The sequence below is a fragment of the Lathyrus oleraceus genome, chromosome 7 (genome assembly GCF_024323335.1).
Source record: "Lathyrus oleraceus cultivar Zhongwan6 chromosome 7, CAAS_Psat_ZW6_1.0, whole genome shotgun sequence".
NCBI classification, from domain to species: Eukaryota; Viridiplantae; Streptophyta; class Magnoliopsida; order Fabales; family Fabaceae; genus Lathyrus; species Lathyrus oleraceus.
This window is the reverse complement of record NC_066585.1, coordinates 81455232-81480766: the sequence shown is the minus strand read 5'-3', so window position 1 is coordinate 81480766 and position 25535 is coordinate 81455232. Positions and strand designations below refer to the sequence as shown.

At 39.8% G+C, this 25535-nt stretch overlaps 2 protein-coding genes across 2 annotated transcripts; both read left to right on the top strand.

The window, feature by feature from the left end:
• Positions 1–19474: 19474 nt before the first annotated feature.
• LOC127105538 (zinc finger BED domain-containing protein RICESLEEPER 2) lies at positions 19475–22485 on the top strand. Its single transcript, XM_051042726.1, has 5 exons — positions 19475–19542; positions 19630–19673; positions 20005–22089; positions 22172–22256; positions 22338–22485. Exons 2-4 carry the CDS (start codon positions 19649–19651, stop codon positions 22243–22245), a joined length of 2184 nt encoding a protein of 727 aa, XP_050898683.1. The 5' UTR covers positions 19475–19542; positions 19630–19648; the 3' UTR covers positions 22246–22256; positions 22338–22485.
• Positions 22486–23649: 1164 nt separating this feature from the next.
• LOC127105537 (ureidoglycolate hydrolase) lies at positions 23650–24858 on the top strand. The gene is made up of 5 exons (XM_051042725.1): positions 23650–23753; positions 23831–23893; positions 24073–24313; positions 24397–24437; positions 24712–24858. The coding sequence occupies exons 1-5, from the start codon at positions 23693–23695 to the stop codon at positions 24816–24818; spliced, it is 513 nt and encodes a 170-aa protein (XP_050898682.1). The 5' UTR covers positions 23650–23692; the 3' UTR covers positions 24819–24858.
• The last annotated feature ends 677 nt before the right edge of the window (positions 24859–25535 follow it).

The following is a 25535-nucleotide window of genomic DNA, read 5'->3' as shown; positions in this document are numbered from 1 at the left end:
TTCACAGGCTCTAAGACCTTCTGAAGTGCCCTGATCAGATCGAACTTCATCAAACTATGATCACCATTTGGACAAGGTAGCTCTTAGCATCATCTGAACTCAAACAAGTTACCACAATGTAGTCTTTCACTCTCTCATGATTTTCCCTAACTTATCTGATGTTGATTGATCGTGTTCATCATTTAATTTTATTTTTCGTGGCTTGCTTGTTTCTGAAACTTCTCTGAAATTATCCATGATCAGTTTAGATAAATGAATTTTGAGCATGAAGTTGAATTCACGATGAGGAGGCTATCACATTGGTGGTGGTCTCATGCTCTGAATTTGAAAAAGATGAAACTTCGGTGAGGGATCATCGAGGAAGATGACCAGAGTTATCTCAGGTCAATTGAGTTTACTTACACGTTGGCAATTTAAAATATTCTGATTGGTCCAATATGAATTAGATCCCATGTTTTATTCTTGCTAATTTTCATTGTGCGCCCTAATCTGAGGATTAATGGATCTGCCATGTCAACTAATGAGGTCAGATCCAACGCTCTGTGTTTTTTATGATTTTAATTATTTTTCTTTTTTTTTCATTTTAAATTGCATTTTCTTTTAAAAATTCATAGAAAAATCATTTTCACCAAAAAATTCTCAAAATAATTTCTAACATTTTCTTTTATTTTTCTTCATTTGATTTTTATTTTTTCATATTTTTTTTTCTTGATTTTCTATTTTTCTTGAATTTTCTCTTTTCTCCTTTATTTTAATTGGTTTAAAAATACTTTTAGGTATTTAAAATTTCTGAAAAAATTATTTTATGTTTGTTATTTTATTTCCAACCTTCCGTAATTTTCTTGGCCATTTATTTGGTATTTTGAAGGGCTTTATGGATCTTCTCTTTTGTTTTCCTTTTAAAATTTATTTTCAAATTGTTTTCTAATGCATTTTATTGCATTTTATATTTGTTTGACCTTTGTTGACTTTTGTTGGTCTTGGATCTTAACTATTTTGATCATAGGTCTCATCAAACTCAATGGATATTGGGTGTTTATGGGGTAAAAACCCTAATCCACCAAAATGGATGAATGATATTGATGATGACTTGATCAAGCCTTTGATCCAATTTGGATTTATTTTCTCTTGTCCTCTTCTTCTTCTTTATCTCTTTCTCTTCCTTTTTCTTTTGATCAATTGTGTGATTTATGTCCATCTTGTTCATGATGTATTGATTGGTGCTTGATGAACTTTCATCATTTCAAATCTACCTCTTAATTGATCATGGATCATTTAAGGTACTTTGATTGATGCATAAGTTTGTCCTAAGTACTATGAAGAATTGATTGATGTAATAGATCACTCTTCTAACCTTTGTGCTTGATCAATCCTCTTTTCTTTTTTGTGTGACATATCTTTAGGAAAATGATTTACATATCATTTCTCTAGCAAGTATTAACACAAACATTATTATGGACTGACCTCATATAGTTGTGACTTCTACATAAGTCCAATTACGATTGCTTAACATTGCGCTAAATTTGTCCTGAAAGTAAGCCAGTTTCATAAGTGACATTATAAGTCTCCTATCCCCATGGTATTGTGTGAAAAATATTGTTCCATTTTCACCTAAGAGAGTTAGTGACATACTTGTTAATTTTATCCAAGTCGGAACCCTTCTCATAGGTGATATAGAGGTTCATATTTTCATACTTATAAGTGTCGCAACCTGAAAAATACAGTGCGCGAAAAAACAACCGGCGAAAGAAAAAGACAGGAGAGTCGCCACCGTGCGTTATTCATCCCAAAGGAGGGAAAGGAAACGCTCGAAGTAAACCTGAAAAAGGAAAGGACAAGACGGGGTCTCGCAACCAAATCTTGGGTTCGGGAGTCGGTTATGCGAAGGGAAGGTATTAGCACCCCTACGCATCCGTAGTACTCTACGGGATCCACTTTTGTGGTTTTCGTCTAAAGGGTGTGGGTTTACCTAATGTGTTTATTTACTAAAAAGGTTTAAAGAAATGACTCGCGCGGATGTCGCATCCACTGCATACGTATCTCATCTGAATATGAGAATCAGAGTCTTCGTAGCTCGGCTGACCTATGGGTTGGGGGATGTGTGCTCGCTAAGACATCGCGTCTTATGCCTACGTATCTCATCTGGAATGAGAATCAGAGCAAGCCGTAGTTCGGCTAACTACGGGGTTGTGGATTGGGTTTTGGACGAACGACGTCACTACGCAATCTACCGGATGCTCGACCTTTGGAGACTTACTCGCCTGTAGTAGAAGGAGTAAACGTGTTGCTTTGGGTTTTAGGGTTTGGGATGCTCGAGGGCAAACAGGCAGTCCTTGACGAAGGAACCGCGCTACATGTGGGGATATGAATACAAAACACAAAACATGTATCTCAAAGTAAAATGCCACCAAGGGGCTCAAACATTGCCTCCTATCGAGGTCTTCCAGCTAAGAAAGCGATAAAGTACGAGAAAAGGAAAAAATTACCACACGGATAAAGATCCGAAGTTACAGCAATTAAAGGATTAGCAACCCTGAGATCTCTCCAGCTAGACCATCAAAGAAAATCAGTCAATACGATTAATCAGGATAAACCTCCGGATGGTACCCCTGCAAGAGTATGTGAGCCCTCACGAAAACTCAACAGAAAGGTTAGACAAACAAGGTGAAATCCGGGGAGAACAATGCCATGGCAACACAAAGACAGGTTAGAGAAACAAAATAGGGTAACCAAGAGTTGCCCCTAAATCAAAATGTAACCACATGAATAATTCCATCAAAATTCACAAAAAGCTCACAAAAAGCAATCAAGGGTAGGAGGCCTAAACCTCTTGTCAAACACATGCATCAAAAGGGTATCAAATTCACCCATAATACCTCATACATTTAGAGCATTCAAATTAAAGGCATAAAGATGATGGATATATGGCAAACCTGATTGGAGAGATTGATTAAGATTGAATGGTACGGCCGGATCTTCAAAGTAATACTAGGGTTTATGTGAGGCGGAGTGAACTTCTCAGGGATGCCTGAAGGTCGCTGCAGAGTAGTTCCTAGGTTTCCTTCTCTCAAAATCTTTCTCCAGTGAATCTCCCAGTGTAACTCCAAGTGTGTTTTCCTCTACTGAAACTTCAGTATTTATAGACTGATTTTCGTGGGTAGTGGGCTCAAATGAGGGAGACCCAAGTCCAAAAAAATTTGTTATATTTTATTTATTTATTTAATTAATTTTATTTATTTATTTTTAACTTTTTTTTTTCGCTTTTTTTTATTTATTTTATGTTTCTTGGATCTAATTCTAATTGATATGATGAAATGCAATGTATCTAATGTTAAATGACCTAAAAATGAATGCATGCATGAGGTGTAAAGCGTATGCTTCCAGGAAAAATGAAGGGTAAATTTTGGGGTATTAGAGCTGCCCCTATTCAATCAACTGGAGACCCGAAAAGAAGATGGCAGCTGCTTTCGTACTTTCGAGGTATCAAGGGATTGAATACAATAAAAGCCCAAAAATTTGCACTGAAGTGAAGTGAAGTAACAATGTCTGTCAGAATCGGCAAAGAGGTGGTCTTGAAAGAAGAATCTGTCTGGTACGGTGAGAGTCAGTCTGAATACCGAAAAAGAATGTTAACTTGGATACTAGAATAAATGGTAACACAGAAATAACCATGGCCTGAATGCCGCTCATCAGTCTGAATACTGGAAATGACTTCGATCTGAACATCGAAAATTGCCCTGAATGCCACAAGTCGCATCGACCTGAACGTCGGAAACTTCTTCGATATGAACATCGGAAAGACTTGGCCTGAATGCCACTTCGATCTGAATATCGGGAAAACTGGCCTGAATGCCACTTCGATCTGAATATCGGAACACTGGCCTGAATGTCACTTCAATCTGAATATCGGAACACTGGCCTGAATGCCACAAGTCGCATCGACCTGAACGTCGAAAACTTCTTTGATCTGAACATCGGAACACTGGCCTGAATGCCACTTCGGTCTGGATACCGGAAAACTGGCCTGAATGCCACTTCGGTCTGGATACCGGAAAACTGGCCTGAATGCCACAAGTTGCATCGACCTGAACGTCGAAAACTTCTTCGATCTGAACATCGGAAAACTTCATGCCTGTCAGCATTGGCAGAAATAGGGAATGATAATAAAGGCGGCGCATGGGCCAATGACACTTGCTGGGGATAACCAAGGTGGGTAATGAACAATCTTCAGTCTGAGTACTGGAAACAACTTCTAGCTTATCACTTGGGATACCGAGAATGTTTTATGCTTACATGCGTATGTTTGAATCTTTCAATGGCGTAATGCTCCATGAAAATGGAAATGCTACGCGATTTGGGAGGATGCAATGCAATATGATTCTACATGCAGGGATGCGAAATACTGGGTAGAATGCCAAGCTGAGGCAAGGGGATCTACTGGGGAAATGATCACCATCTTCTGGACTCTGGCAAGGCTGTTGGAGATGCACAGCGCAAAGAATTCTGTGGGGAAATGACCCGCCACACGGTGTTCTAGCAATGACGAAATACCGAGATTCTTACTGGGGAGAGAACGACACTGAAAACCTGCTGTTGGGGAAAGCGATAATGGTTCTGGCAACCACGATTTGCGAGAGATAACTCAGCAAGGGAAGCAAACACCGATACGGTACCGAGGTTCTGCTTCAAGGAAAGAAACCATGGATCTGGCATTGGGATTATCGATCTGGCCTCGAACTCTAAGGAGCAGCCACTTCTGCTGGGAAGATACAGTCTGGCACTGTCAACTCCGCTGGGGGGTGTATATTCTGAAACAACCGCTTGGGGAAGTACGATGGTGAGAACCTGCTGGGGATTGAAGAATCCAACACTCTGATCAGCTCTGCAGGGATAAGACACCGGATTCGTCTGTTGGCGACTTCACTGGGGAAGATATTCACGATCATTTGCAGGGGATTTTAAGGAAATGCCCCGAGGGTATCTGTTCTGAATAGACGATCTAAAGCACTTAAAATTTACATCAATTTTAAATGTTTATTAAGCATGTACCTGTAAAGCCCTTATGTGTCATGATGCAATGTTTATCAAAAATTCGGACGTCATTTTTGCAAACAAAACAGTAAAATGAAAATGAAAACAGAGATATACTGAATAACATGATTTTATTGATTGAATGGCCTTGAATAGGTATTTACATCAGGAAGCAATCCCTGGAAAGAGGTAATCGCACAAAAGATAAAAACAGAAATTAATCTAATGGCAATGTGAAATGGATTTCTATTGGGTTCCAATTCTGCTATGACTTGCCCGTCTTTAAGATCCTCCAGATAATCAGCCTTTTGAAAAGGTGATTGGACTGTTTCCTACCTTTCGAAAATTTCCAGTCATCGACATGAGATGAGATTCAGAACTAACTCAGAACGCAGTCATTCGCTTAATCCCTAACTTTTGCCTGGATCGCCCTTTTCGGGTTTTCAATCCACTGGGATACCCATTTTTGCCTAAGTTGCCTTTTCAGGTTTTCAACTTACCGGGTGTACGATCTTTTCATTTTTAATCCCTAATTTTTGCCCGAACCTTTTCATTTTCTTGGTTCGTCGGGATGCCCATTTTTGCCTGGACTATTCTTTTTACTGTCCAGCGGGTCTATTTTATGCGAAGTATTTTTTAACTGCGTCTGAGTTCACAGGGGAAGTGAAGTTTTCACCATCCATAGTTGCAAGCATTAAGGCCCCACCATCAAAAACCTTGGTGACAATATACGGTCCATCATAGTTAGGAGTCCAATTTCCCCTGTGATCTGTCTGAGGAGGAAGGATCCTTTTCAACACTAAATCTCCGACTTGGAAACAACGAGGACACACTTTCTGATCAAAGGCTCTCTTCATCCGACTCTGATACAACTGCCCATGACAAATGGCTGCCATTCGCTTCTCTTCGATAAGACTTAACTCATTGAACCTTGTCCGAATCCATTCGGCTTCGTCTAACTTGACATCCAACAAGACTCTTAGAGAAGGAATCTCCACTTCAACAGGTAGGACTGCTTCCATACCATACACAAGGGAGTAAGGGGTTGCCCCGGTCGACGTACGTACTGAAGTACGGTACCCATGCAAGGCGAAAGGTAGCATCTCATGCCAATCTCTGTACGTGACGACCATCTTCTGCACAATCTTCTTTATGTTCTTATTTGCCACCTCAACAGCGTCGTTCATCTTAGGGCGGTAAGGGGAAGAATTGTGATGCTGAATGTTGAAGTTCCGACACAACTCCTTCATCATTTTGTTGTTGAGATTAGAACCATTATCAGTAATGATTCTTTCGGGAATCCCATAGCGACAAATTATTTCTTTCTTGATGAAACGGGCAACCACATGTCTGGTGACATTCGCGAACGACGCTGCCTCGACCCACTTGGTGAAATAGTCGATGGCAACAAGGATGAAGCGATGCCCATTGGAAGCAGTCGGCTCAATCTTTCCAATCATGTCAATGCCCCACATAGAAAACGGCCACGGAGAAGACATCACATTTAGAGGATTTGGCGGTACATGCACCTTATCAGCATAAATCTGGCATTTATGACACTTCCGAGCATATTTAAAGCAATCTGACTCCATGGTCATCCAATAATAACCCGCTCTCAACAATTTCTTAGCCATTGCATGTCCGCCGGCATGAGTACCGAAGGAACCTTCATGAACTTCCTGCATTAACATGTACGCCTCGTGTCTGTCCACGCATCTGAGCAAGACCATGTCGAAGTTCCTCTTATACAGCACATCGTCTTTGTTCAAGAAGAAACTGCCTGCCAATCTTCTCAAAGTCTTTCTGTCATTGTTGGATGCCCCTGCAGGGTACTCTTGATTCTTCAGAAAGCACTTGATGTCGTGATACTAGGGCTTGTCATCGACTACCAGTTCAGCAGCAAACACATATGCGGCCCTATCAAGGCGCATCACATCGATCCTGGGAGCATGGTTCCAACGAATTACCTTGATCATGGAGGATAGAGTAGCAAGTGCGTCTGCCATCTGGTTCTCATCACGAGGTATATGATACAATTTTACTGTTGTGAAGAAAGTCAACAGTCTTCTCATGTAGTCTTTGTAGGGGACCAGAGTGGGTTGGAGAGTATTCCAATCACCATTCACTTGATTGATCACCAGAGCTGAATCTCCGAAGATGTCCAGAGTCTTGATTCTCAGATCAATGGCTTGCTCAATACCCAAGATACAAGCCTCGTACTCAGCTTCATTATTTGTGCACTCAAAAGTCAAACGAGCGGTGAAAGGTATGTGGGCACCTTTCGAAGTTGTAATGACAACACCAATTCCACTTCCTCTAGCATTGACAGCCCCATCAAACAACAAAGTCCACTTTTCATTTGGATCAGGTCCCTCCTCAACAACTGGCTCTTCACAGTCTTTCATCTTGAGGAACATGATGTCTTCATCTGGAAAATCAAACTTCATCGGCTCATAATCATCAATCGGCTACTGAGCAAGATAGTCTGACAGAATACTCCCTTTGATGGCTTTCTGGGATATATACTGGATATCATACTCTGTTAAAATCATCTGGCAACGGGCAACACGTCCGGTGAGAGCCGGCTTCTCAAAGATGTACTTCACTGGATCCATCTTAGAAATCAACAAGGTAGTATGGTTCAACATATACTGCCTCAGTCGGCGAGCAGCCCAGGCCAAAGCACAACAAGTTTTCTCAAGCTACGAATATTTGACTTCACAGTCGGTAAACTTTTTGCTAAGGTAGTATATGGCATGCTCTTTTCGACCAGACTCGTCATGCTGTCCCAATACACACCCCATCGAGTTCTCAGTCACTGATAGGTACATTATCAGAGGTCTCCCAGGAACTGGAGGTATAAGGATCGGAGGTTTCTGTAGATACTCTTTTATCTTCTCGAAAGCCCTTTGACAATCTTCATTCCACCTGATAGCCTGATCTTTCTTCAGCAATTTGAAAATTGGCTCACACGTGGTTGTTAGGTGAGAGATGAACCTTGCAATGTAGTTCAACCTCCCTAAGAAACTACGGACTTGCTTCTCTGTTCTTGGCTCTGGCATTTCCTGTATCGCTTTTACTTTGTCGGGATCCACCTCAATCCCTTTTCCGCTAACGATAAAACCCAGCAATTTTCCCGATCTCACCCCGAAAGTGCACTTGTTTGGGTTAAGTCTCAGTTTGAATTTCCTCAAACGCTCAAACAGTTTCTGCAAATTCACCAAATGTTCTTCTTCTGTCTGAGATTTGGCAATCATATCGTCCACATAAACCTCGATTTCATGATGAATCATATCATGGAACAGAGTCACCATAGCTCGTTGATATGTTGCTCTGGCATTTTTCAGACCAAACGGCATCACCTTGTAGCAGAAGGTGCCCCATGGGGTTATGAAAGTTGTCTTTTCCATGTCTTCTGGTGCCATCTTGATTTGGTTATAGCCAGAAAAGCCATCCATGAAGGAGAATACCGAGAACTGAGCTGTATTATCCACCAAAACGTCGATGTGAGGTAATGGGAAATCATCTTTAGGGCTAGCTCTGTTCAGATCCCGGTAGTCGACACACATCCGTACCTTTCCATCCTTCTTAGGTACTGGGACGATGTTTGCAACCCATGGCGGATAATTGGTGACTGCCAGAAACCCTGCATCCAACTGCTTTTGCACTTCTTCCTTTATCTTGACAGCCATCTCTGGTCTTGTTCTTCTGAGCTTCTGCTTGACCGGAGGACAACCTTCTTTGAGAGGCAAGCGGTGTACCACGATGTCTGTGTCCAGCCCGGGCATGTCCTGATAAGACCAGGCGAAGATGTCAACGTATTTTTGCAGCAATTCAATCAGCCCTTTCTTCACATCATCTCCCAAAGCAACCCCTATCTTGATTTCTCTCTTGGCGTCCTCGGTGCCGAGATTAATCACTTCAGTAGGCTCTTGATACGGTTGAATGACCCTTTCTTCCTGTTTTAAGAACCTGGAAAGTTCTTCAGGGAGTTCACAGTCTTCATCACCCTCTTTTTCAGCTTGAAAGATTGGATTTTCAAAGTCGAAGCGAGCCATAGCAGAACCGTTATCAATAGGATCCGGTGATGTGCATCTGCATGAGTGATGGTATGTGCTTATGAGTGTGAACAAGAAGTGAAAACTAAACAAAACATTGCCATTTTTTTAATTTTGAAAAACTACAAAAATAGAAAGACAGGGAACGAAATATTTGAATGCAAAAATACGTCCTTTATTTATGATAAAAATGAAAGTGTCACATAGACGGGCCCTACAATGAGTCATTACGCCCTGGGCGGAACGTAAGACTTGGACATGCATGAATAAACAAAGAAAATTACTCCTTCAGAAAAGTGACTTGGACAATCTCCTCAGAAGACCAATTGTTGATGACTTCACCCGGGATCCTCGGACGCACCCAGTTGTCGATGTCGCAATCACTATCCCCATCTTCATTGTTGACCGCAGAGACCTCACTGGGAATCACAAAATTAACAGGAACAACATCTGCGAATTCATCGGTAGCATCTTCAAACACTTCTTCCTCAACCCCTTCCATAGACTCTTGGACAGACAAATCTTCAACCTGGAGGATACCTTTGTCGAGCAAGGCCTGGATACCCTGCTGTAGCTTCAAACAACCTCCACTCTGAGTGGCACAATCCAAACAACCCTTCCCACAACCGGGGAAAACATCGGCCTTCAGCAAGCATCCTTTGATATCCAACAATGGAGTCTTCAACTTCAACACATCCTTAATGGACTTGGCTTTTCCTTCCATCATATTAACGTTCGCACCACCATGCTGGGGCATGGGATTGTTAACGACATTCGGAGCCGGTGCAAGGTGGATGGCCTTTGAATCTATGAGGTCCTGAACTACGTGCTTAAAAGCTTTGCAGTTCTCAATATTGTAGCCAGGTGCCCCAGAGTGGAAGCTACACCTAGCGTTGGCGTCGTAACCCACCGGAAGTCTACCAATAGGAGGGGCCAGAGTGCGCAGTTGCACAAGTTGTAGTTGTTGAAGACTAGAAAGCAACTGAGCGTACGACATTGGAAGGGTGTCGAAACGCCGGTCCATCATCCTTTGCCTCTGTTGATAAGCGGGTCTGTTACCCGGTTGCTGCTGCTGTTGATACTGAGCTGGTTGACGTTGTGATTGTTGTTGTTGTAGTGGCGCTGCAGTTGGAATGGTCACAGCCGCAACATACGGTTGCTGATGATAATTCTGAAAATTATTCCTCCGGTTATCCCTGTTCTGATAAGAAGATATGGAATTTGCATCCCCTTCTCTCCTCTTCTGTCCCTGAATGAACGGCTTCTTCACCCCTGATGAGGATCCACCTCCACTCTGGCTCTTATAGGTCTTTAGGTAATTCTCCACCCTTTCTCCAGTAGAGACCACATCAGCAAAGTTGGAAGCATTGCAACCTACCAGACGCTCCAAGTAAGGTCCAGGCAGCGTATTCATGAACATGTTGGCCATTTCCTTTTCCAACATAGGAGGCTGAACACGGGAAGCTGTATCCCTCCAGCGTTGAGCTTATTCCCTGAAGCACTCATTGCTTTTAAGAGACAGATTCTGAAGTTGAGTTCTATCCGGAGCCATGTCTGCATTATATTGATACTGCTTCACGAAAGCCTCTGCCAAATCCCTCCAGCAACGGATGTGGGCTCTGTCCAACCTCATATACCATTCCAAGGATGCCCCAGCTAGGCTATCCTGGAAGAAGTACATAAGTAGCTTCTCGTTATCAGAGTATGCAACCATTTTACGGAAATAGGCTTGCACGTAAGTTTTGGGGCAAGAGCTGCCATGATATTTGTCAAATATCGGGACCTTGAATTTCGGTGGCACTCTCACACCTGGGACCAGCCCCAAGTCAGCAACATCTACTCCCAGAAGATTTTGTCCTTCCACTGCTTTCAACCTCTCTTCCAATCTTCTAAACATGGGGTCCATGCCAAAGTCTTCCTGAAGCAAGGGGAACTGATCATCCTGACCATCCTGAATGGGTTGTTGATCTAGGTTGACATGCGGGATCGAGATAGGCCCCGGTCCATTGGGACCATTAGCCTCTCCAGCTGGAGGATCAGCCAACGTCTCCGGTTGAGTAATAGGGGGATCCCTCTGTACCAACAATCTAAGCTCCTGTTGTCCTTGAGCCACCCCTTGAACCAAATCCATGAATTGATTCATGCGAATCTTCATCTCGGCGAGCTCTGCTTGTAGGCTCTCCATCGCTCTCTGTTGATTCATTCGGGTACCGTATCGGTGAATGCCTGAGTTAGCTATCCTGCTAGTGGGACACCAAACAATATGAGAACACTGCAGCGGTACCTGTTATGCAAGATATGACAATGAATATGTAAATGCAATGCCATGTTTATCAAATCCAAAAGGTATTCTACCCCCTTGATTCCAGTCTCACATCAGGCGAATAGTGCAAGAAGACTGAGTCATGGATAAACTTCTGAGATCAAGATGCAACAAAGGGAAACCAACATACAAATGAGTTCCAGGAAAGGGGCCTTAGCCAAAAGTACATCAAAAGAGGATCCCCACAACAAGCCTGGGGGTTATCACTACACAGCAACAAAACAAAAAGTAAGGGAGGAACATAAACCAGGAAATCAACCTCCTGTATACAACCCATAAGGACTGCTCCTCACTTCATCCAGTAATGCCACCGTGTCGGGATGATCTGGAGATTCTGTCAAATGCCGGATAAGCAGATTCCTCTTGTGAATGATCCCATCCAGTTCGTTGATGTGCTCTCTGTAGTAATTCCCATCATCTTCTCCGAATACCTCTTCAAGTCTGGATTTCTTCAAACCTGCCAACACCTTGAGTTCTTCAATCTGTCCTCGAGCCTCATGGAGTTGATCTGTGATGTAGCCATTAGTAGAACGGGCGCACAAAAGCTCATTGTTTTTCCCCTTCAGCAAAGTTGTCAATTTCTCTATCTGACCAGTCAGTTCGGCTACTGTCTCCTCCTCCTTTGCCTTCCGAGAAGTTGAAAATGCATCCCATTGCTCCTGCCACCCAACTAATTTACCATGAGCATCTACTAACTGCTGCTTGACTCATCTCAACTCAGAACTGGATGATCTCAAGGCTTCGTATGTCTTCCTGAAGAAGTCCGCCTCCACAGCAAATCTCCTCTCTGCTTCCTTTTGCACTCTGACGGCTTCCCCCTTCTGATATTCTGCCTCCTGGAATTGATGCATACAGTCTTGCAACTTCTCACTTAACTCTGAGTTCTTGGTTTGAAGTCCCTCCATGGCACTCTTCAACCTGTCGTACTCCTCTCGGCTCACCATTGTTGACTGCTCAGGAGTAGGTGAATACAAAGGTTCTTCAATAGGGAACGGCAGACCAAACTCTTCGACTCTTCCTTGAAGCCACTCTTCATACCGAGGGTAAGTTCTACAATCTCCTTTTCCAAGGACGGTTCTTCCTCTCTTGATCACCTTGAGCCAGGCCTCAGCTGCCTTACGGGATACCGTCAAATCAGGCGAAGAATGGAAAAACAGAGATTCTTCCACATCCTTTTCCAAAGGCGGAGTTCTTAAAGCATATCCAAACTATCTAACTGCTAGAGAAGGATTATAGTTGATTCCTCCTCTTCTTCCTACCAACGGAACATTTGGGAAGTTCCCACAACTATGAATAATATTTGCCCGAAGCAAGCTCCGGTCGGACCACCAAGAAATATCTTCAGCTCTCAACCCCATCAATCTCTTCGACCAACTCAACGAGTCCTTGACATTAACGAACACTCCTGATTTGGGTAGGTGAGAACTGAACCACCTATAAAACAAAGGCACACAACAATTCAACAATCCCCCTTTTCTATTCAAATTTCTATGGTGCACTGAATGAAAGAAATCTCCTAGCAAGGTCGGTACTGGATTTCTCAACACGATGAGGCGTATTGCGTCCATGTCCACAAATTTGGCGACATTAGGGAACAAGACAATCCCATACACGCAAAGAGCCAACACAGCATTGAAACTCCTCTGGTTACCGTCTTCCAGCTTCTTCTTTGCTTCTCCCAGTAAGAAACTCAGATGAAAACCACTAACTTCTCCCTTCTGACACATATTAGCCTTCCAGACTGATTCCTCCAAATATGTGGCTGAAGCAACCATGCTGAGATCGGGCAGAAACTCAGAACTGTAGAACAATAACTGTGACCTGATAGGAACTCTGAGAAAACTGGCAATCTTCTCCAGAGTAGGGACCAAAATATAATCCGGAAAGGTGAAACATCTCAGTGGAGGGTCATAGAACTGTAGCAGTGTGAATAGGGCGTCATGTTGATCTTTGGAAAGAACCGTGACGAAACTTAGAATCAGACCGTAATCCTCTCGGAATCCTTCTAGAGAACCAGGATCCATTAGCTGCATCAACTGTTGGATGGGCTCCAGACAGACCACCGGAAACTTGTAGGCGACAAGTCTCTTTCTGCCAATATCCATCTTAAGAGAACCAGAAAAACTCCGACTGGAATCAAGAAGAAGATGTAAACCCCCTTGAAATGGATAAACATGTGTTAAATGATATGAATGCAAATGATGTGATGATGTGAATGCAATGCAGTGGTATGTCAATCAGGATTGCTGTATCTGCTTGAACATCTGTCGGGTTACACTGTCTGAAGAGAAAACCACTGAGGAATATAATACAAGATCAAAGCTCTGCTCCAGAAAACCGGGTTGGTTGGAGGTTAAGGTTTCCTGAATTTAGCCCGCCCCTCACTGGTAGGTTCTAAGAACAGAAGTTCGTCAACTTCATCCCTTCAGTCGCGAATAATACGTTTACCACTGAAGGTTTGGCATTATTACGGGATAAAAGACCTCCACTGACTCCCCTCAACAGGACATCCTAAAGCAAGTTCCCAGTCTCGGGGTCCTCGGATTGATCAGCGAGAATGCGCCCACCAGAGCTAACATAATCACGTCTCGGAGGAGAGGCCTCGACTGAGTTCTCGGGAAATGGTCACCAGAGTCGACGATTTCTAAAGGAACATCATGTCGTTACGGAACATCCGTAGGACATAATATATCCAAGAGAAACCTCGTATGGGTGTGGTTCTTCACGAACGACTTAACGTAGCAACATACCACGCAAGCCTCATGATCATCCACTCTAAAACCTGTGTGTGCACTCAAGCCTGGGTAATGGGCTTATCTCTCGTAGAACATCCCATCCCAACAAACAAACAAACAGATCCAACAGATACAGCAGATGAATGCAAGCAAGTAAGTAAATAAATGTACAAAAGCATGAACACCCAATAAACAAGAAATCACACGAGCTAGGAGGGACTCGCTTAGGGAAGATGGACCAGCAAGAGGTCAACTTCTCATGGTCCCCAGCAGAGTCGCCAGCTGTCGCAAACTGAAAAATACAGTGCGCGAAAAAACAACCGGCGAAAGAAAAAGACAGGAGAGTCGCCACCGTGCGTTATTCATCCCAAAGGAGGGAAAGGAAACGCTCGAAGTAAACCTGAAAAAGGAAAGGACAAGACGGGGTCTCGCAACCAAATCTTGGGTTCGGGAGTCGGTTATGCGAAGGGAAGGTATTAGCACCCCTACGCATCCGTAGTACTCTACGGGATCCACTTTTGTGGTTTTCGTCTAAAGGGTGTGGGTTTACCTAATGTGTTTATTTACTAAAAAGGTTAAAAGAAATGACTCGCGCGGATGTCGCATCCACTGCATACGTATCTCATCTGAATATGAGAATCAGAGTCTTCGTAGCTCGGCTGACCTATGGGTTGGGGGATGTGTGCTCGCTAAGACATCGCGTCTTATGCCTACGTATCTCATCTGGAATGAGAATCAGAGCAAGCCGTAGTTCGGCTAACTACGCAATCTACCGGATGCTCGACCTTTGGAGACTTAATCGCCTGTAGTAGAAGGAGTAAACGTGTTGCTTTGGGTTTTAGGGTTTGGGATGCTCGAGGGCAAACAGGCAGTCCTTGACGAAGGAACCGCGCTACATGTGGGGATATGAATACAAAACACAAAACATGTATCTCAAAGTAAAATGCCACCAAGGGGCTCAAACATTGCCTCCTATCGAGGTCTTCCAGCTAAGAAAGCGATAAAGTACGAGAAAAGGAAAAAATTACCACACGGATAAAGATCCGAAGTTACAGCAATTAAAGGATTAGCAACCCTGAGATCTCTCCAGCTAGACCATCAAAGAAAATCAGTCAATACGATTAATCAGGATAAACCTCCGGATGGTATCCCTACAAGAGTATGTGAGCCCTCACGAAAACTCAACAGAAAGGTTAGACAAACAAGGTGAAATCCGGGGAGAACAATGCCATGGCAACACAAAGACAGGTTAGAGAAACAAAATAGGGTAACCAAGAGTTGCCCCTAAATCAAAATGTAACCACATGAATAATTCCATCAAAATTCACAAAAAGCTCACAAAAAGCAATCAAAGGTAGGAGGCCTAAACCTCTTGTCAAACACATGCATCAAAAGGGTATCAAATTCACCCATAATACCTCATACATTTAGAGCATTCAAATTAAAGGCATAAAGATGATGGATATATGGCAAACCTGATTGGAGAGATTGATTAAGATTGAATGGTACGGCCGGATCTGCAAAGTAATACTAGGGTTTATGTGAGGCGGAGTGAACTTCTCAGGGATGCCTGAAGGTCGCTGCAGAGTAGTTCCTAGGTTTCCTTCTCTCAAAATCTTTCTCCAGTGAATCTCCCAGTGTAACTCCAAGTGTGTTTTCCTCTACTGAAACTTCAGTATTTATAGACTGATTTTCGTGGGTAGTGGGCTCAAATGAGGGAGACCCAAGTCCAAAAAAAATTGTTATATTTTATTTATTTATTTAATTAATTTTATTTATTTTATTTTTTTTAACTTTTTTTTTTCGCTTTTTTTTTTTTATGTTTCTTGGATCTAACTCTGATTGACATGATGAAATGCAATGTATCTAATGTTAAATGACCTAAAAATGAATGCATGCATGAGGTGTAAAGCGTATGCTTCCAGGAAAAATGAAGGGTAAATTTTGGGGTATTACAATGAGTGAATAGTTGAGTGTTCTCTAAAAATGACATATTTCCTTTCCTCGTTTTGATCACTAACACCTCTTACTAACATTTTATTGTTTTAACTTTACTTTAATGTCATTTATCTTATGTTTTTATTTTTTTTATTTACTTTATGATTTTATTTTAGCATCTCATATCATATTGTTTATGCTTGTGTTATTTTCTCTTTGTCCATTTGGACTTCTCTTTCTTTTAAAGACATTAATAAAGGTAAAACTCTAAAAAAAAACGGGTTCTCTTGATTCATGGACTTGTGGTTACTATCCTTGTTATTGTTGTGGAGTTATGGACTTAGAACTAGGACCTTGACCCTTGCTTTGAAAATTTGTGATTTGAGACCTTGAGATTCATCTGGTACCTTTGACTTTTGACTTCTTTTGAAGACTTGGCTTGGTTACATTTGTTTCATCTGATACATGGATTATTCTTTGCTTATTTAGTTTGCTTTAGGCTTAATCCTAAGGAGGGAATTCTTGCATGACTTAGGTCATAAAGCTTGATATCTCTTGGTTAGAACTTTCCACCCTAGCTTTTACTTTTTGTTCTAGGATAGTCTCTTCATCTTCTCCTTTTCTTTGATTTTCAAAATCTTCTCTCTTATTTTCAAAACCTTCTTGTTTTTTAAACTTGAACTACTTTCTTAATAAACCTTGATTTTTGTTAAGTGATTTTTAAAATCTTTTTCTTAATAAATGCTAATACATATGAAGCATATCTAAACAATTTCAAAGACTAAAAAATACATAACTCATTCAAACTATATTGTGCCTTTTGTGCACTTTTTCTTTTAAAACATTTCTCAAAGTTTATACATGAGTCATTTTCATAGTTGAGATATAATTCTTCTATCCCCTTAGAATTGGTGTTAATTCTTTTACACCTAAGAGAGCTAGTGACATACTTGTTGATCTTTATCCAAGTTGGAGCCCTTGTCTATGGCGATGCAAAGTTCTCATACTTGTGGGTGACCAGTTGAGTATTCTCCTTAAAATGACAAAATGTTTTTTCATTAAAAAATGAATCAAAACAAACATATTTTTTATTTTTACCTTGAACTACAAGATTTTGATCCTCCATTGCACTTTGTTGGTACGTAGGCATAAGCCTCAGAAAGTCTTGGCAAACACAAAAATTATAAAAAAAAACATTTCTCTTCTCACCTTCCCAATCTTTTGCAAACAACATCATTTTTAAGTCAAATGTATAGATTTTCAAAGAGGTTCATATAGAGTACTATAAATGTTTAGGGTGTTAATACATTGCTTTTGTATAACCAACCCCCGGACCCTTATGTATTTTAATTAGTTTTGTTTTAAAATTTCTTTGGATTTTATTCGTTCTTTTTTCCCTTTCCTTTGAAAATAATAAAAGCGTGGTCACGATTCTTATTTTGTGAGTTAAGTTAATCAATATCTTAATCTCAAAAATTTTACCGCTACACTCCCCAATACAAGGGACCTCAGACAAGAAGATTTGGATACATGATAGAGTTTGAGGTTTAGGTGTCAAATCATTCTACACATTCCTCACGAAGAACCATCACCACACTTTGTCATAAGCAAACTCCTTAATAGCTCTAAACTTTGTTAGGAAATGTGAAATCCCATCGAAAACCAATATCTTTGATTAGAGACTTCTATGAGATAAGCTATTCATAAAGGAGATTCTTAAAAAACTGTATTTTAACCGACACTTTTTCAGTTTGCTGTGCATTTTACTTTAAAAGTCCGACAATTTTGGACAATCTTTTCTTCTCTTACTCCAAAGTCAAACAACTCTAGAAAGACACTATTTAATAGATATGAAATTATTAGATTACGGAGGAATTTCAATTTGGATAATGACTACATGACAATAAGGTGTATAGTATAGGTTTGATGATATGGTATGCAACTTGTTGGATAATACTATACACTAAAAATTAAGTTTTGTTTAAAGGAGAAATCATTCATATAAAGGAACAAAGCAAATAAATTAAAATAATAACTTAGCTTTGTCTCTCGAGCAAGAAATCTGCCATTTTATGTCACATGTGTTATGATTGGTGAGCATGCCCTTTACTTTGCTGTGGAAAAAACATAAAAGACCAATACTGTTGAACTAGATGTGCTAAGAATTTAGGTAGTTCCTTAAATAAGACAAAGATTATCAACCCGTTAAGAGTTCTATTGATATCCTGTCAATGAGACCCTTGACCTTGAGTTTTCTTAGTATTCTCTATCTCTCTCTCTAAACCAAAATAAATAAACATTAGTGGAGTAAAAAAATTATCACTCCAATGCAATCGCCATCATCAGTCTTAGTCTAATATCCCATCTGGATCACAAACAAAATTGCTGGCATCATACATACCTAAGTCGATAGAAGATACAGACAACTAGAGGTGGACAAGAACCATTCACCCGGCCAAATCCGCAGGTAACCGAAAAAGAAAACCGAAATGGGCGGGTTCAAACGGTCTACCGGGTCAGTGATTAAAATATAGCAGTTTCAATTGGGTTTATATGGGCGGGTCGGGTTCAAAATTCTGAACCGCGGGTACCCAAACCCGCCCAATTGAGATACCCTCCTAGGGTTTTCCAGCAGCTCATTCTGTTCTCACTCACCTGTTCTCTCACTCACCGATTTCGCTCATTCATTTCATTTCTCTCTCAACTGCATTGCAGATATTGTAAGTTTTCTTTTCCTTTTCCTTTTCTTTCTTTCCTTTTTCCACCCTCAGGTTTTCCGTTACACACTCGATTCCTTCATTCAACCACTATTTTGCTTTCGAATCGCTTTTTTTTTTCTCGCTTTTCTTCATAATCGCGTTTGTGCTGTGTCTAGCTATTATTAATTACTCACGCTCTTCATATTGTTATTGTTTCGTTTCGCTTAAAATTTCCAATTTCTTTTCGGATCTGGATTCATTCATTGCTAGTATTTCACAATGTTCAAATCTGATTTAGTATTATATCTTAACTCTTAATTCTAATTATCGCCGTGTTGGTGTTGTTCTGGAACTTCCATTTCAGAGGTGGTTTGGCTTGGAGTTCTACCAACAAGGCTCTCATCTTCAATGTAAAGTCTCTCTTTCTATTTTTCTTATCAATTTCTTTCTTGTTTTACTCTTAGTCCTATTACGGTTTTGTTTCTGGAAAATTAATTCTTAATTTACTCTTAATTCTAATTATCACCATCCAATTTTGTTTCAAGATTCTGGGGGAGTAAGTAGGTTATGCAATTACCATTCCGCTTTAGTATTCAATCACCGTTCCGCTTTATGTCTCAAATTTTTCAGGGTTGAAATCTATTGTGAGTCTTAACATATCAGGAAATTTATTTCAGGGTTCTGTTACAGATGTTTTTGTGTTAAAGTTGGAGGTTTTGGACCTTAGCAGAAACCAATTTCAAGGTCACATTTCTCAGGTAAACTACTACAATTGGTATCATTTAGTTTATCTTGATTTTGGAGTTTTATACGCATTATTCTAAATTGTTCTTTATTCTCTGCAGGTTGGTGTTGTTTCTGATTATGACTTGTCTAAAGCAGAAAACAAGTAAGAGCTTGCACCATTTATTGCTTTTTTTCATACTTTAAGTGCTTTTCTTAGGACCTTTCAAATTGTTTTTACAAATTATCTTGTTGAACTTATAATTAAAAGTAAATTATGTTGGTTAATAAGCTGAAGTAAGTTATCCAAACATTCTTAAGTCATTGTAGAAATTCAGTGCATTTCATTTTCAACTCAAATAGCTATCATCTATTTTCATGTTATTTTATCTGATAATGACTTTTTTCAAATAGCCAATTTTTACTTGATTTCTATTTTAAATTTTGCAACATGCTTTTCCTTCAATTATGTTGATTATGGCTCCGTCATTTTTCAGTGATGGGTCAGCCTAATCAAACTATACCTACTGAATATGTCATGAATGAAGTTGGTTCAACAGCAACAACTGAAGTTGTTGGAGCAGAATTAGTTAATACCCAACCTACAAAGAAGAGGAAAGCTAGTGCAAGTGGTTCTAGGCAATCATCTGCTTGTTGGGAGCACTTTATTAGATTACCAGATGACTTAGTTGATACACCAACTGCAGCTTGTAAACACTGCCACAAAAAATACCTATGTGACCCTAGGACTCATGGCACCACCAACATGAACCATCACATTCTAAAATGTGCAAAGAAGCCTATAACCATTGATCCCACCCAAACTATTCTGACATACCCCTCTGCAGAAGGATCTAGTTTGGGTCATGTTAGCTCCAAATTTGACAAGCAAGCTTGTAGAAAAGCTTTGTCAATTTTTGTGGTTCTAGATGAACAACCATTTAGTGCAGTTGAGGGGGAAGGTTTTAAGTACTATTCTAAAGTAATGCAGCCCCAGTTTACTCTCCCATCTAGGCGTACAGTAGCTAGAGACTGTTTTCAGCTACACTTGGATGAGAAACAAAAACTAAAAGCCTTCTTTAAGTCTGACTGCAATAGAGTAGCACTTACTACTGATTGTTGGACTTCTATCCAAAATCAAAACTACTTAACCCTTACGGCACACTTTGTGGATAACGAATGGAACTATCAAAAGAGAATTATAAGCTTCACAGTTATTCCAAACCACAAGGGTGATACGGTAGGTAGGAAGATTGAAGAGGTGTTAAGGGATTGGGGAATTAGGAATGTGTCTACCATAACTGTTGATAATGCAACTTCAAATGATGTAGTTGTAGCATATTTGCATAGAAAAATATCAACTATGAATGGGATGATGGGGGATGGAAAATGTTTTCATATGAGGTGCGCTGCTCACATATTGAATTTGGTGGTAAATGAGGGTTTGAAAGATAAGCATTTGTCTATTACTAGTGTTAGGGATGCTGTTAGATTTGTCAAGTCCTCACCTCATAGGGCAGCCAAGTTTAAAGAGTGCATTGAATTTGCTGGAATAACTTGTAAAAAACTAGTATGTCTCGATGTTTCAACTCGTTGGAACGCGACATATTTGATGCTTGAGGCTGCAGAGAAATTTCAAGCTGCTTTTGATAAGCTTGAGTATGAAGAGTCGAGCTATAGGGAGTTCTTTGGAAAAGGTAGTCCTCCTAGTAGTGATGATTGGGACATTGTTAGAGCTTTCATCTCTTTTTTAAAGTTATTCTATGAAGCAACTAATGTTTTTTCCACCTCTCAAAGTGTGAGTTTGCTTAGTGCTTTTCACCAAGTGTCTGCGATCTATTGTGAGCTGAAGCAAGCTACTATGAACTTGAATGGTGTTTTTGCAAGTGTGGGTGGGGACATGATGGAAAAGTATAATAGATATTGGGGGTGTGCTACTAAGATGAACAAGTTGATTTATTTTGGAATCATTTTGGATCCAAGATACAAGTTGAGTTATATTGAGTGGACTTTTAAGGATATGTATGGAGTCGGATCTGTGTTTGCTACCGGGTTGATCAAATCTATAAAAGAGAGCTTACAAAAATTGTATGATTGGTATAAGCAAGCTTATGACCAAAATCATAATAGACAACCTCTTGGTAATGGTGAAAACAATGTTTCCAATGATGAAACAACAGCTGGCCGTCCTTCACTAATGGCTAGAGCCGATGCTTTTGAGCAACATTTAGAGGAACAAGACTCGATTGATCAACAAAATGAGCTTGAGGGTTTTTACTCTAGTAAGTGTGTCAAAAGGGATCCTAAATTTGACCTTCTTGTGTGGTGGAAACACAATTCAACACAATATCCTATTTTATCTACAATAGCTAAAGATATTTTTGCCACACCAGTGTCTACGGTTGCATCAGAAAGTGCCTTTAGTACGGGAGGGAGAGTCTTAGAAACTTATAGGAGCTCCCTAAAACCTGAAATGGCAGAGGCATTAATTTGCACCCAGAATTGGTTAAAGCCGTCTTTTACCTATTTCAAAGACTTGAACCTCATGGAAGATTTTGAGCTTTCTGAAGATATTATAGCAGGTAAAATTATTTTTAAAAATGTTATATCTTTATTTCATAATTGTTATATATTTCTAAAAAAATGTTTATTTCATTATTTTAGAATTTGAAGAAATTTCTTCTACAGCAAGAAGAGGATCTTTACCGTCTCAGCCACAACCTTCTGGTTGTGCTTGAAAAATATGGAGGTATATTTACTTTATTAATTTGATTTATTTATTACTTTATTCCTTTTTAAAGCTTAATATTTTTCTTGTTTAATTTTTCAGTTCAACTATGTTTTTTGAAGTCATATGTGACTTATATTTTGTGACTACTCAATGGTCAAATAATATATATTTTGTCCCGTAAATGAGGGAAGAAATTGCAGTTCAGAAAGCTAAGGAAACAGAACTTAATAAAACCATTCACATTACAGGTTCGCTTAGTCATTCACGCCAAATCTATTTTTTTTTGTTCTTAATGCTGTTGAAGGGTGCTTAATTCTCTTTTGGTCGCTGCACATTTGTTTTCTCAGATGGTGTTGTTTCTGTTATGAGTTCATTCTGCAAGCAACTTAGTTGATAATGTGCACACTGTTATATTTTCTGCAAGCAACTTGTTTCTCAGATTATGTTTTATAACCAGCAAATAACCTCTTTTTGGTCTTAGCTAGTTTGAGCATTCAGTTATATTTTCTAGGCTCACAAATTTGTAATTATATTCTGAAAATAGATCGGATCAGTGTTCCATGTTCATATTCTGAAAATTATTTACATGAGTTGCGTAATAATTATGGAACTAGTTGAAAAACTGTAAACCTTAGTTTTTGCTCGATGTGTTTAAATAGGTACTGCATGATGGGGCAAAGGAGTTGGCTCAAAACGATCTTAATTCTGCAAAGTATGTTATAACTGATGAGAGCAAGGTACTTCACTACTATAAAGCCTCCTTTATCCATTACTATGGTTTGTTAATAATGGTTGAGTAGTTTATGTTCTTGTATGTCGTTACTGAGTTATTGTGCAATCTTGTATGTTAATCTGAAAGGTCTCGCTTTGTCAAAGTTTTCTTAATTCATAAAGAGCTTAATTTTTTTGGCAGGACATTGGTGAAAAACTTTCAGAAATTGGAAGCAGGCTGGATTATCCTCATCTCACTAAGGATCTTGCAAAGGAAATAGAGACTCTATGGGAGGATGATGCCATTCAGGTGGCCGATTGAACGTCCTCTACCTTGATCCATGTATATAGTTATTTTTTGTGATCAATTTACTTAGTAGGCATGGCTTGTGCAAATATATTGCTGTAGGAAACATATGCCCGTGGTAATGAACTCCAAGTTCCTGATTGTACCAAATATTTCATGGAAAATTTGCAGAGGTTGTCTGATGCTAATTACGTTCCTACAAAGGTATTGAAAATCTATCACTCTTTTGTTGTTTGCAAAAATAGAAATTATTGTTTTTTTCATATATAGACCAGACCCTCAACTTTGAAGGTGATATAAAGTCACAAATCTCAATATTCTCACTCTGTTTTACTAATACAGGAGGATGTTTTGTATGCAAGAGTTCGTACAACTGGTGTTGTGGAGATCCAATTCAGGTGAACATGCAGAGATGACATGATTTTTTTCTACTCAAATGTTGGCTGTTGAGAAACATGTCTTGGAATCTGGATCTATTGATACTGTTGGCACTGTTGGTAAGTTATTATTGTAGCACCTCAATTTGATTAAACAAAAGCGCACCTTCATTTAAAACAACCTCTTATTTTACAAGGTATCCTTGAACTGCATCCTGGAGCAATCAATAGTATCCCTAGCAAATCGCACATAGAAATTGGTATGTATTTACAAGAAACCTGAGTCGTACCTGGTATTCATACAAGAGTTGTTTATTCGTTTATTTTATTTCAGAGAATTGCTTAGATTTTTCCCCTTGCCTCTGGATGATTCCAGTTACTAGTATACTATAGTTGGTAACATAAATATTTACAATGCAGTTGTTTTGTGCTTTTGCAGATACTAGGGACATCGATGAGGAAAGAAGAAACCAAGTTATTGACAAAATCCATGAAACAGCAATTAGAATAACCAAAACACGAGGTGTCAAGCTCTCCGAGTTTCATGTCATCAATCAGGATCCACCGGCTCCATCTGATGAAGCAGTCATCAATGCAATGGAAACTGCAACAAAAGAGCTAAACTTGACGAGCAAGTTAATGATTAGTCGAGCCTATCACGACTCTTTGTTCATGGCCAGGTATTTGCAAGAAGACAGGTTCAAACGGGTTTAATTGTGCTTATATAAACTATATGTTGCTCATGTATGTTATGTAATTTCAGGGTGTCTCCAATGGGCATGATCTTCATTCCATGCTACAAAGGTATTTACTGTTCTTTTTGTGCTTTATGCATCAATCTGATACCACTTATCCAATTGTTTTTTCAATCAACAATCAAGCTGAACCTTGTAGTGTCCTACACCTACACAAAAACCACACATGTTATTACGTTTAATTACTTCTATTTTCTTAAATTATTATGGGTGTCGACCTATCAGTCTCGTGTCTGAATAGATGCAACTCAATCTATTATTTTTGCTAACACCTTTATAAAGGAAATACTTAATCAATATTCTCGTTGTTGTCGCTTTTGCAGGATACAGCCATAAGCCTGAAGAATTTTCCAGTATTGAAGACATGTCAAATGGTGTAAAAGTATTGGCTTTCACCTTAGCCAAATTGTCCCTTCAGTCAACTGTTTGATATACTTTCAAAAGTTCTCTTGTTTCTCATGTATTTTGAGTTTTTGTATATGATACAGACATACAGTGGTTGTAATTTATTAATTTCTTTTTAAGGTCTGTGTGGAAGTAGCATAACAGTTGTTATTTTGGATTGAAGTTTTTAATACTTTGAATTTATTTTGAATCTAAATTGTAGTAATTTGTAGCTCAAAATATTATCAAAATGTATTATTGGGCTCAAAATAATATCAACCCAATAAAACCGATTAAACCGATTGCATAACCCGCAACCCGTCCTAACCCAACCCGTCCAAACCGATTACAAAAATGGGCGAAAATGGGCTTATATGGCTTAACCGCGGGTTGGGATGGGTGAGGCTTTTGGGCCCGAAACCGCCCAACCCGGCCCGTTGTCCAGCCCTACAGACAACCAACAAAACCAGAAAATGTTCGCAGCAATTACACTAAGCCACGCAACATCGTCACTAATTCTAAATAGCTATATCATCAGGACATAGAACCATGTAGTGCAGAGCTTTTATTCAGATGCACACTTCCCTAGCCAAGGGGAACATCTAACCATATCTATCTCCAATATTTTTAGGGCAATAAAATGCTAGCTTCAAATTGGTAGTATAGGTATAGCCAATACTAGTGCCAAAGAGTGTTTTTATATTCAATCATGCGTTTTTATCTTCTTATTCACGCTTTTTTATAGGATAGCTTTTAGTCGGCT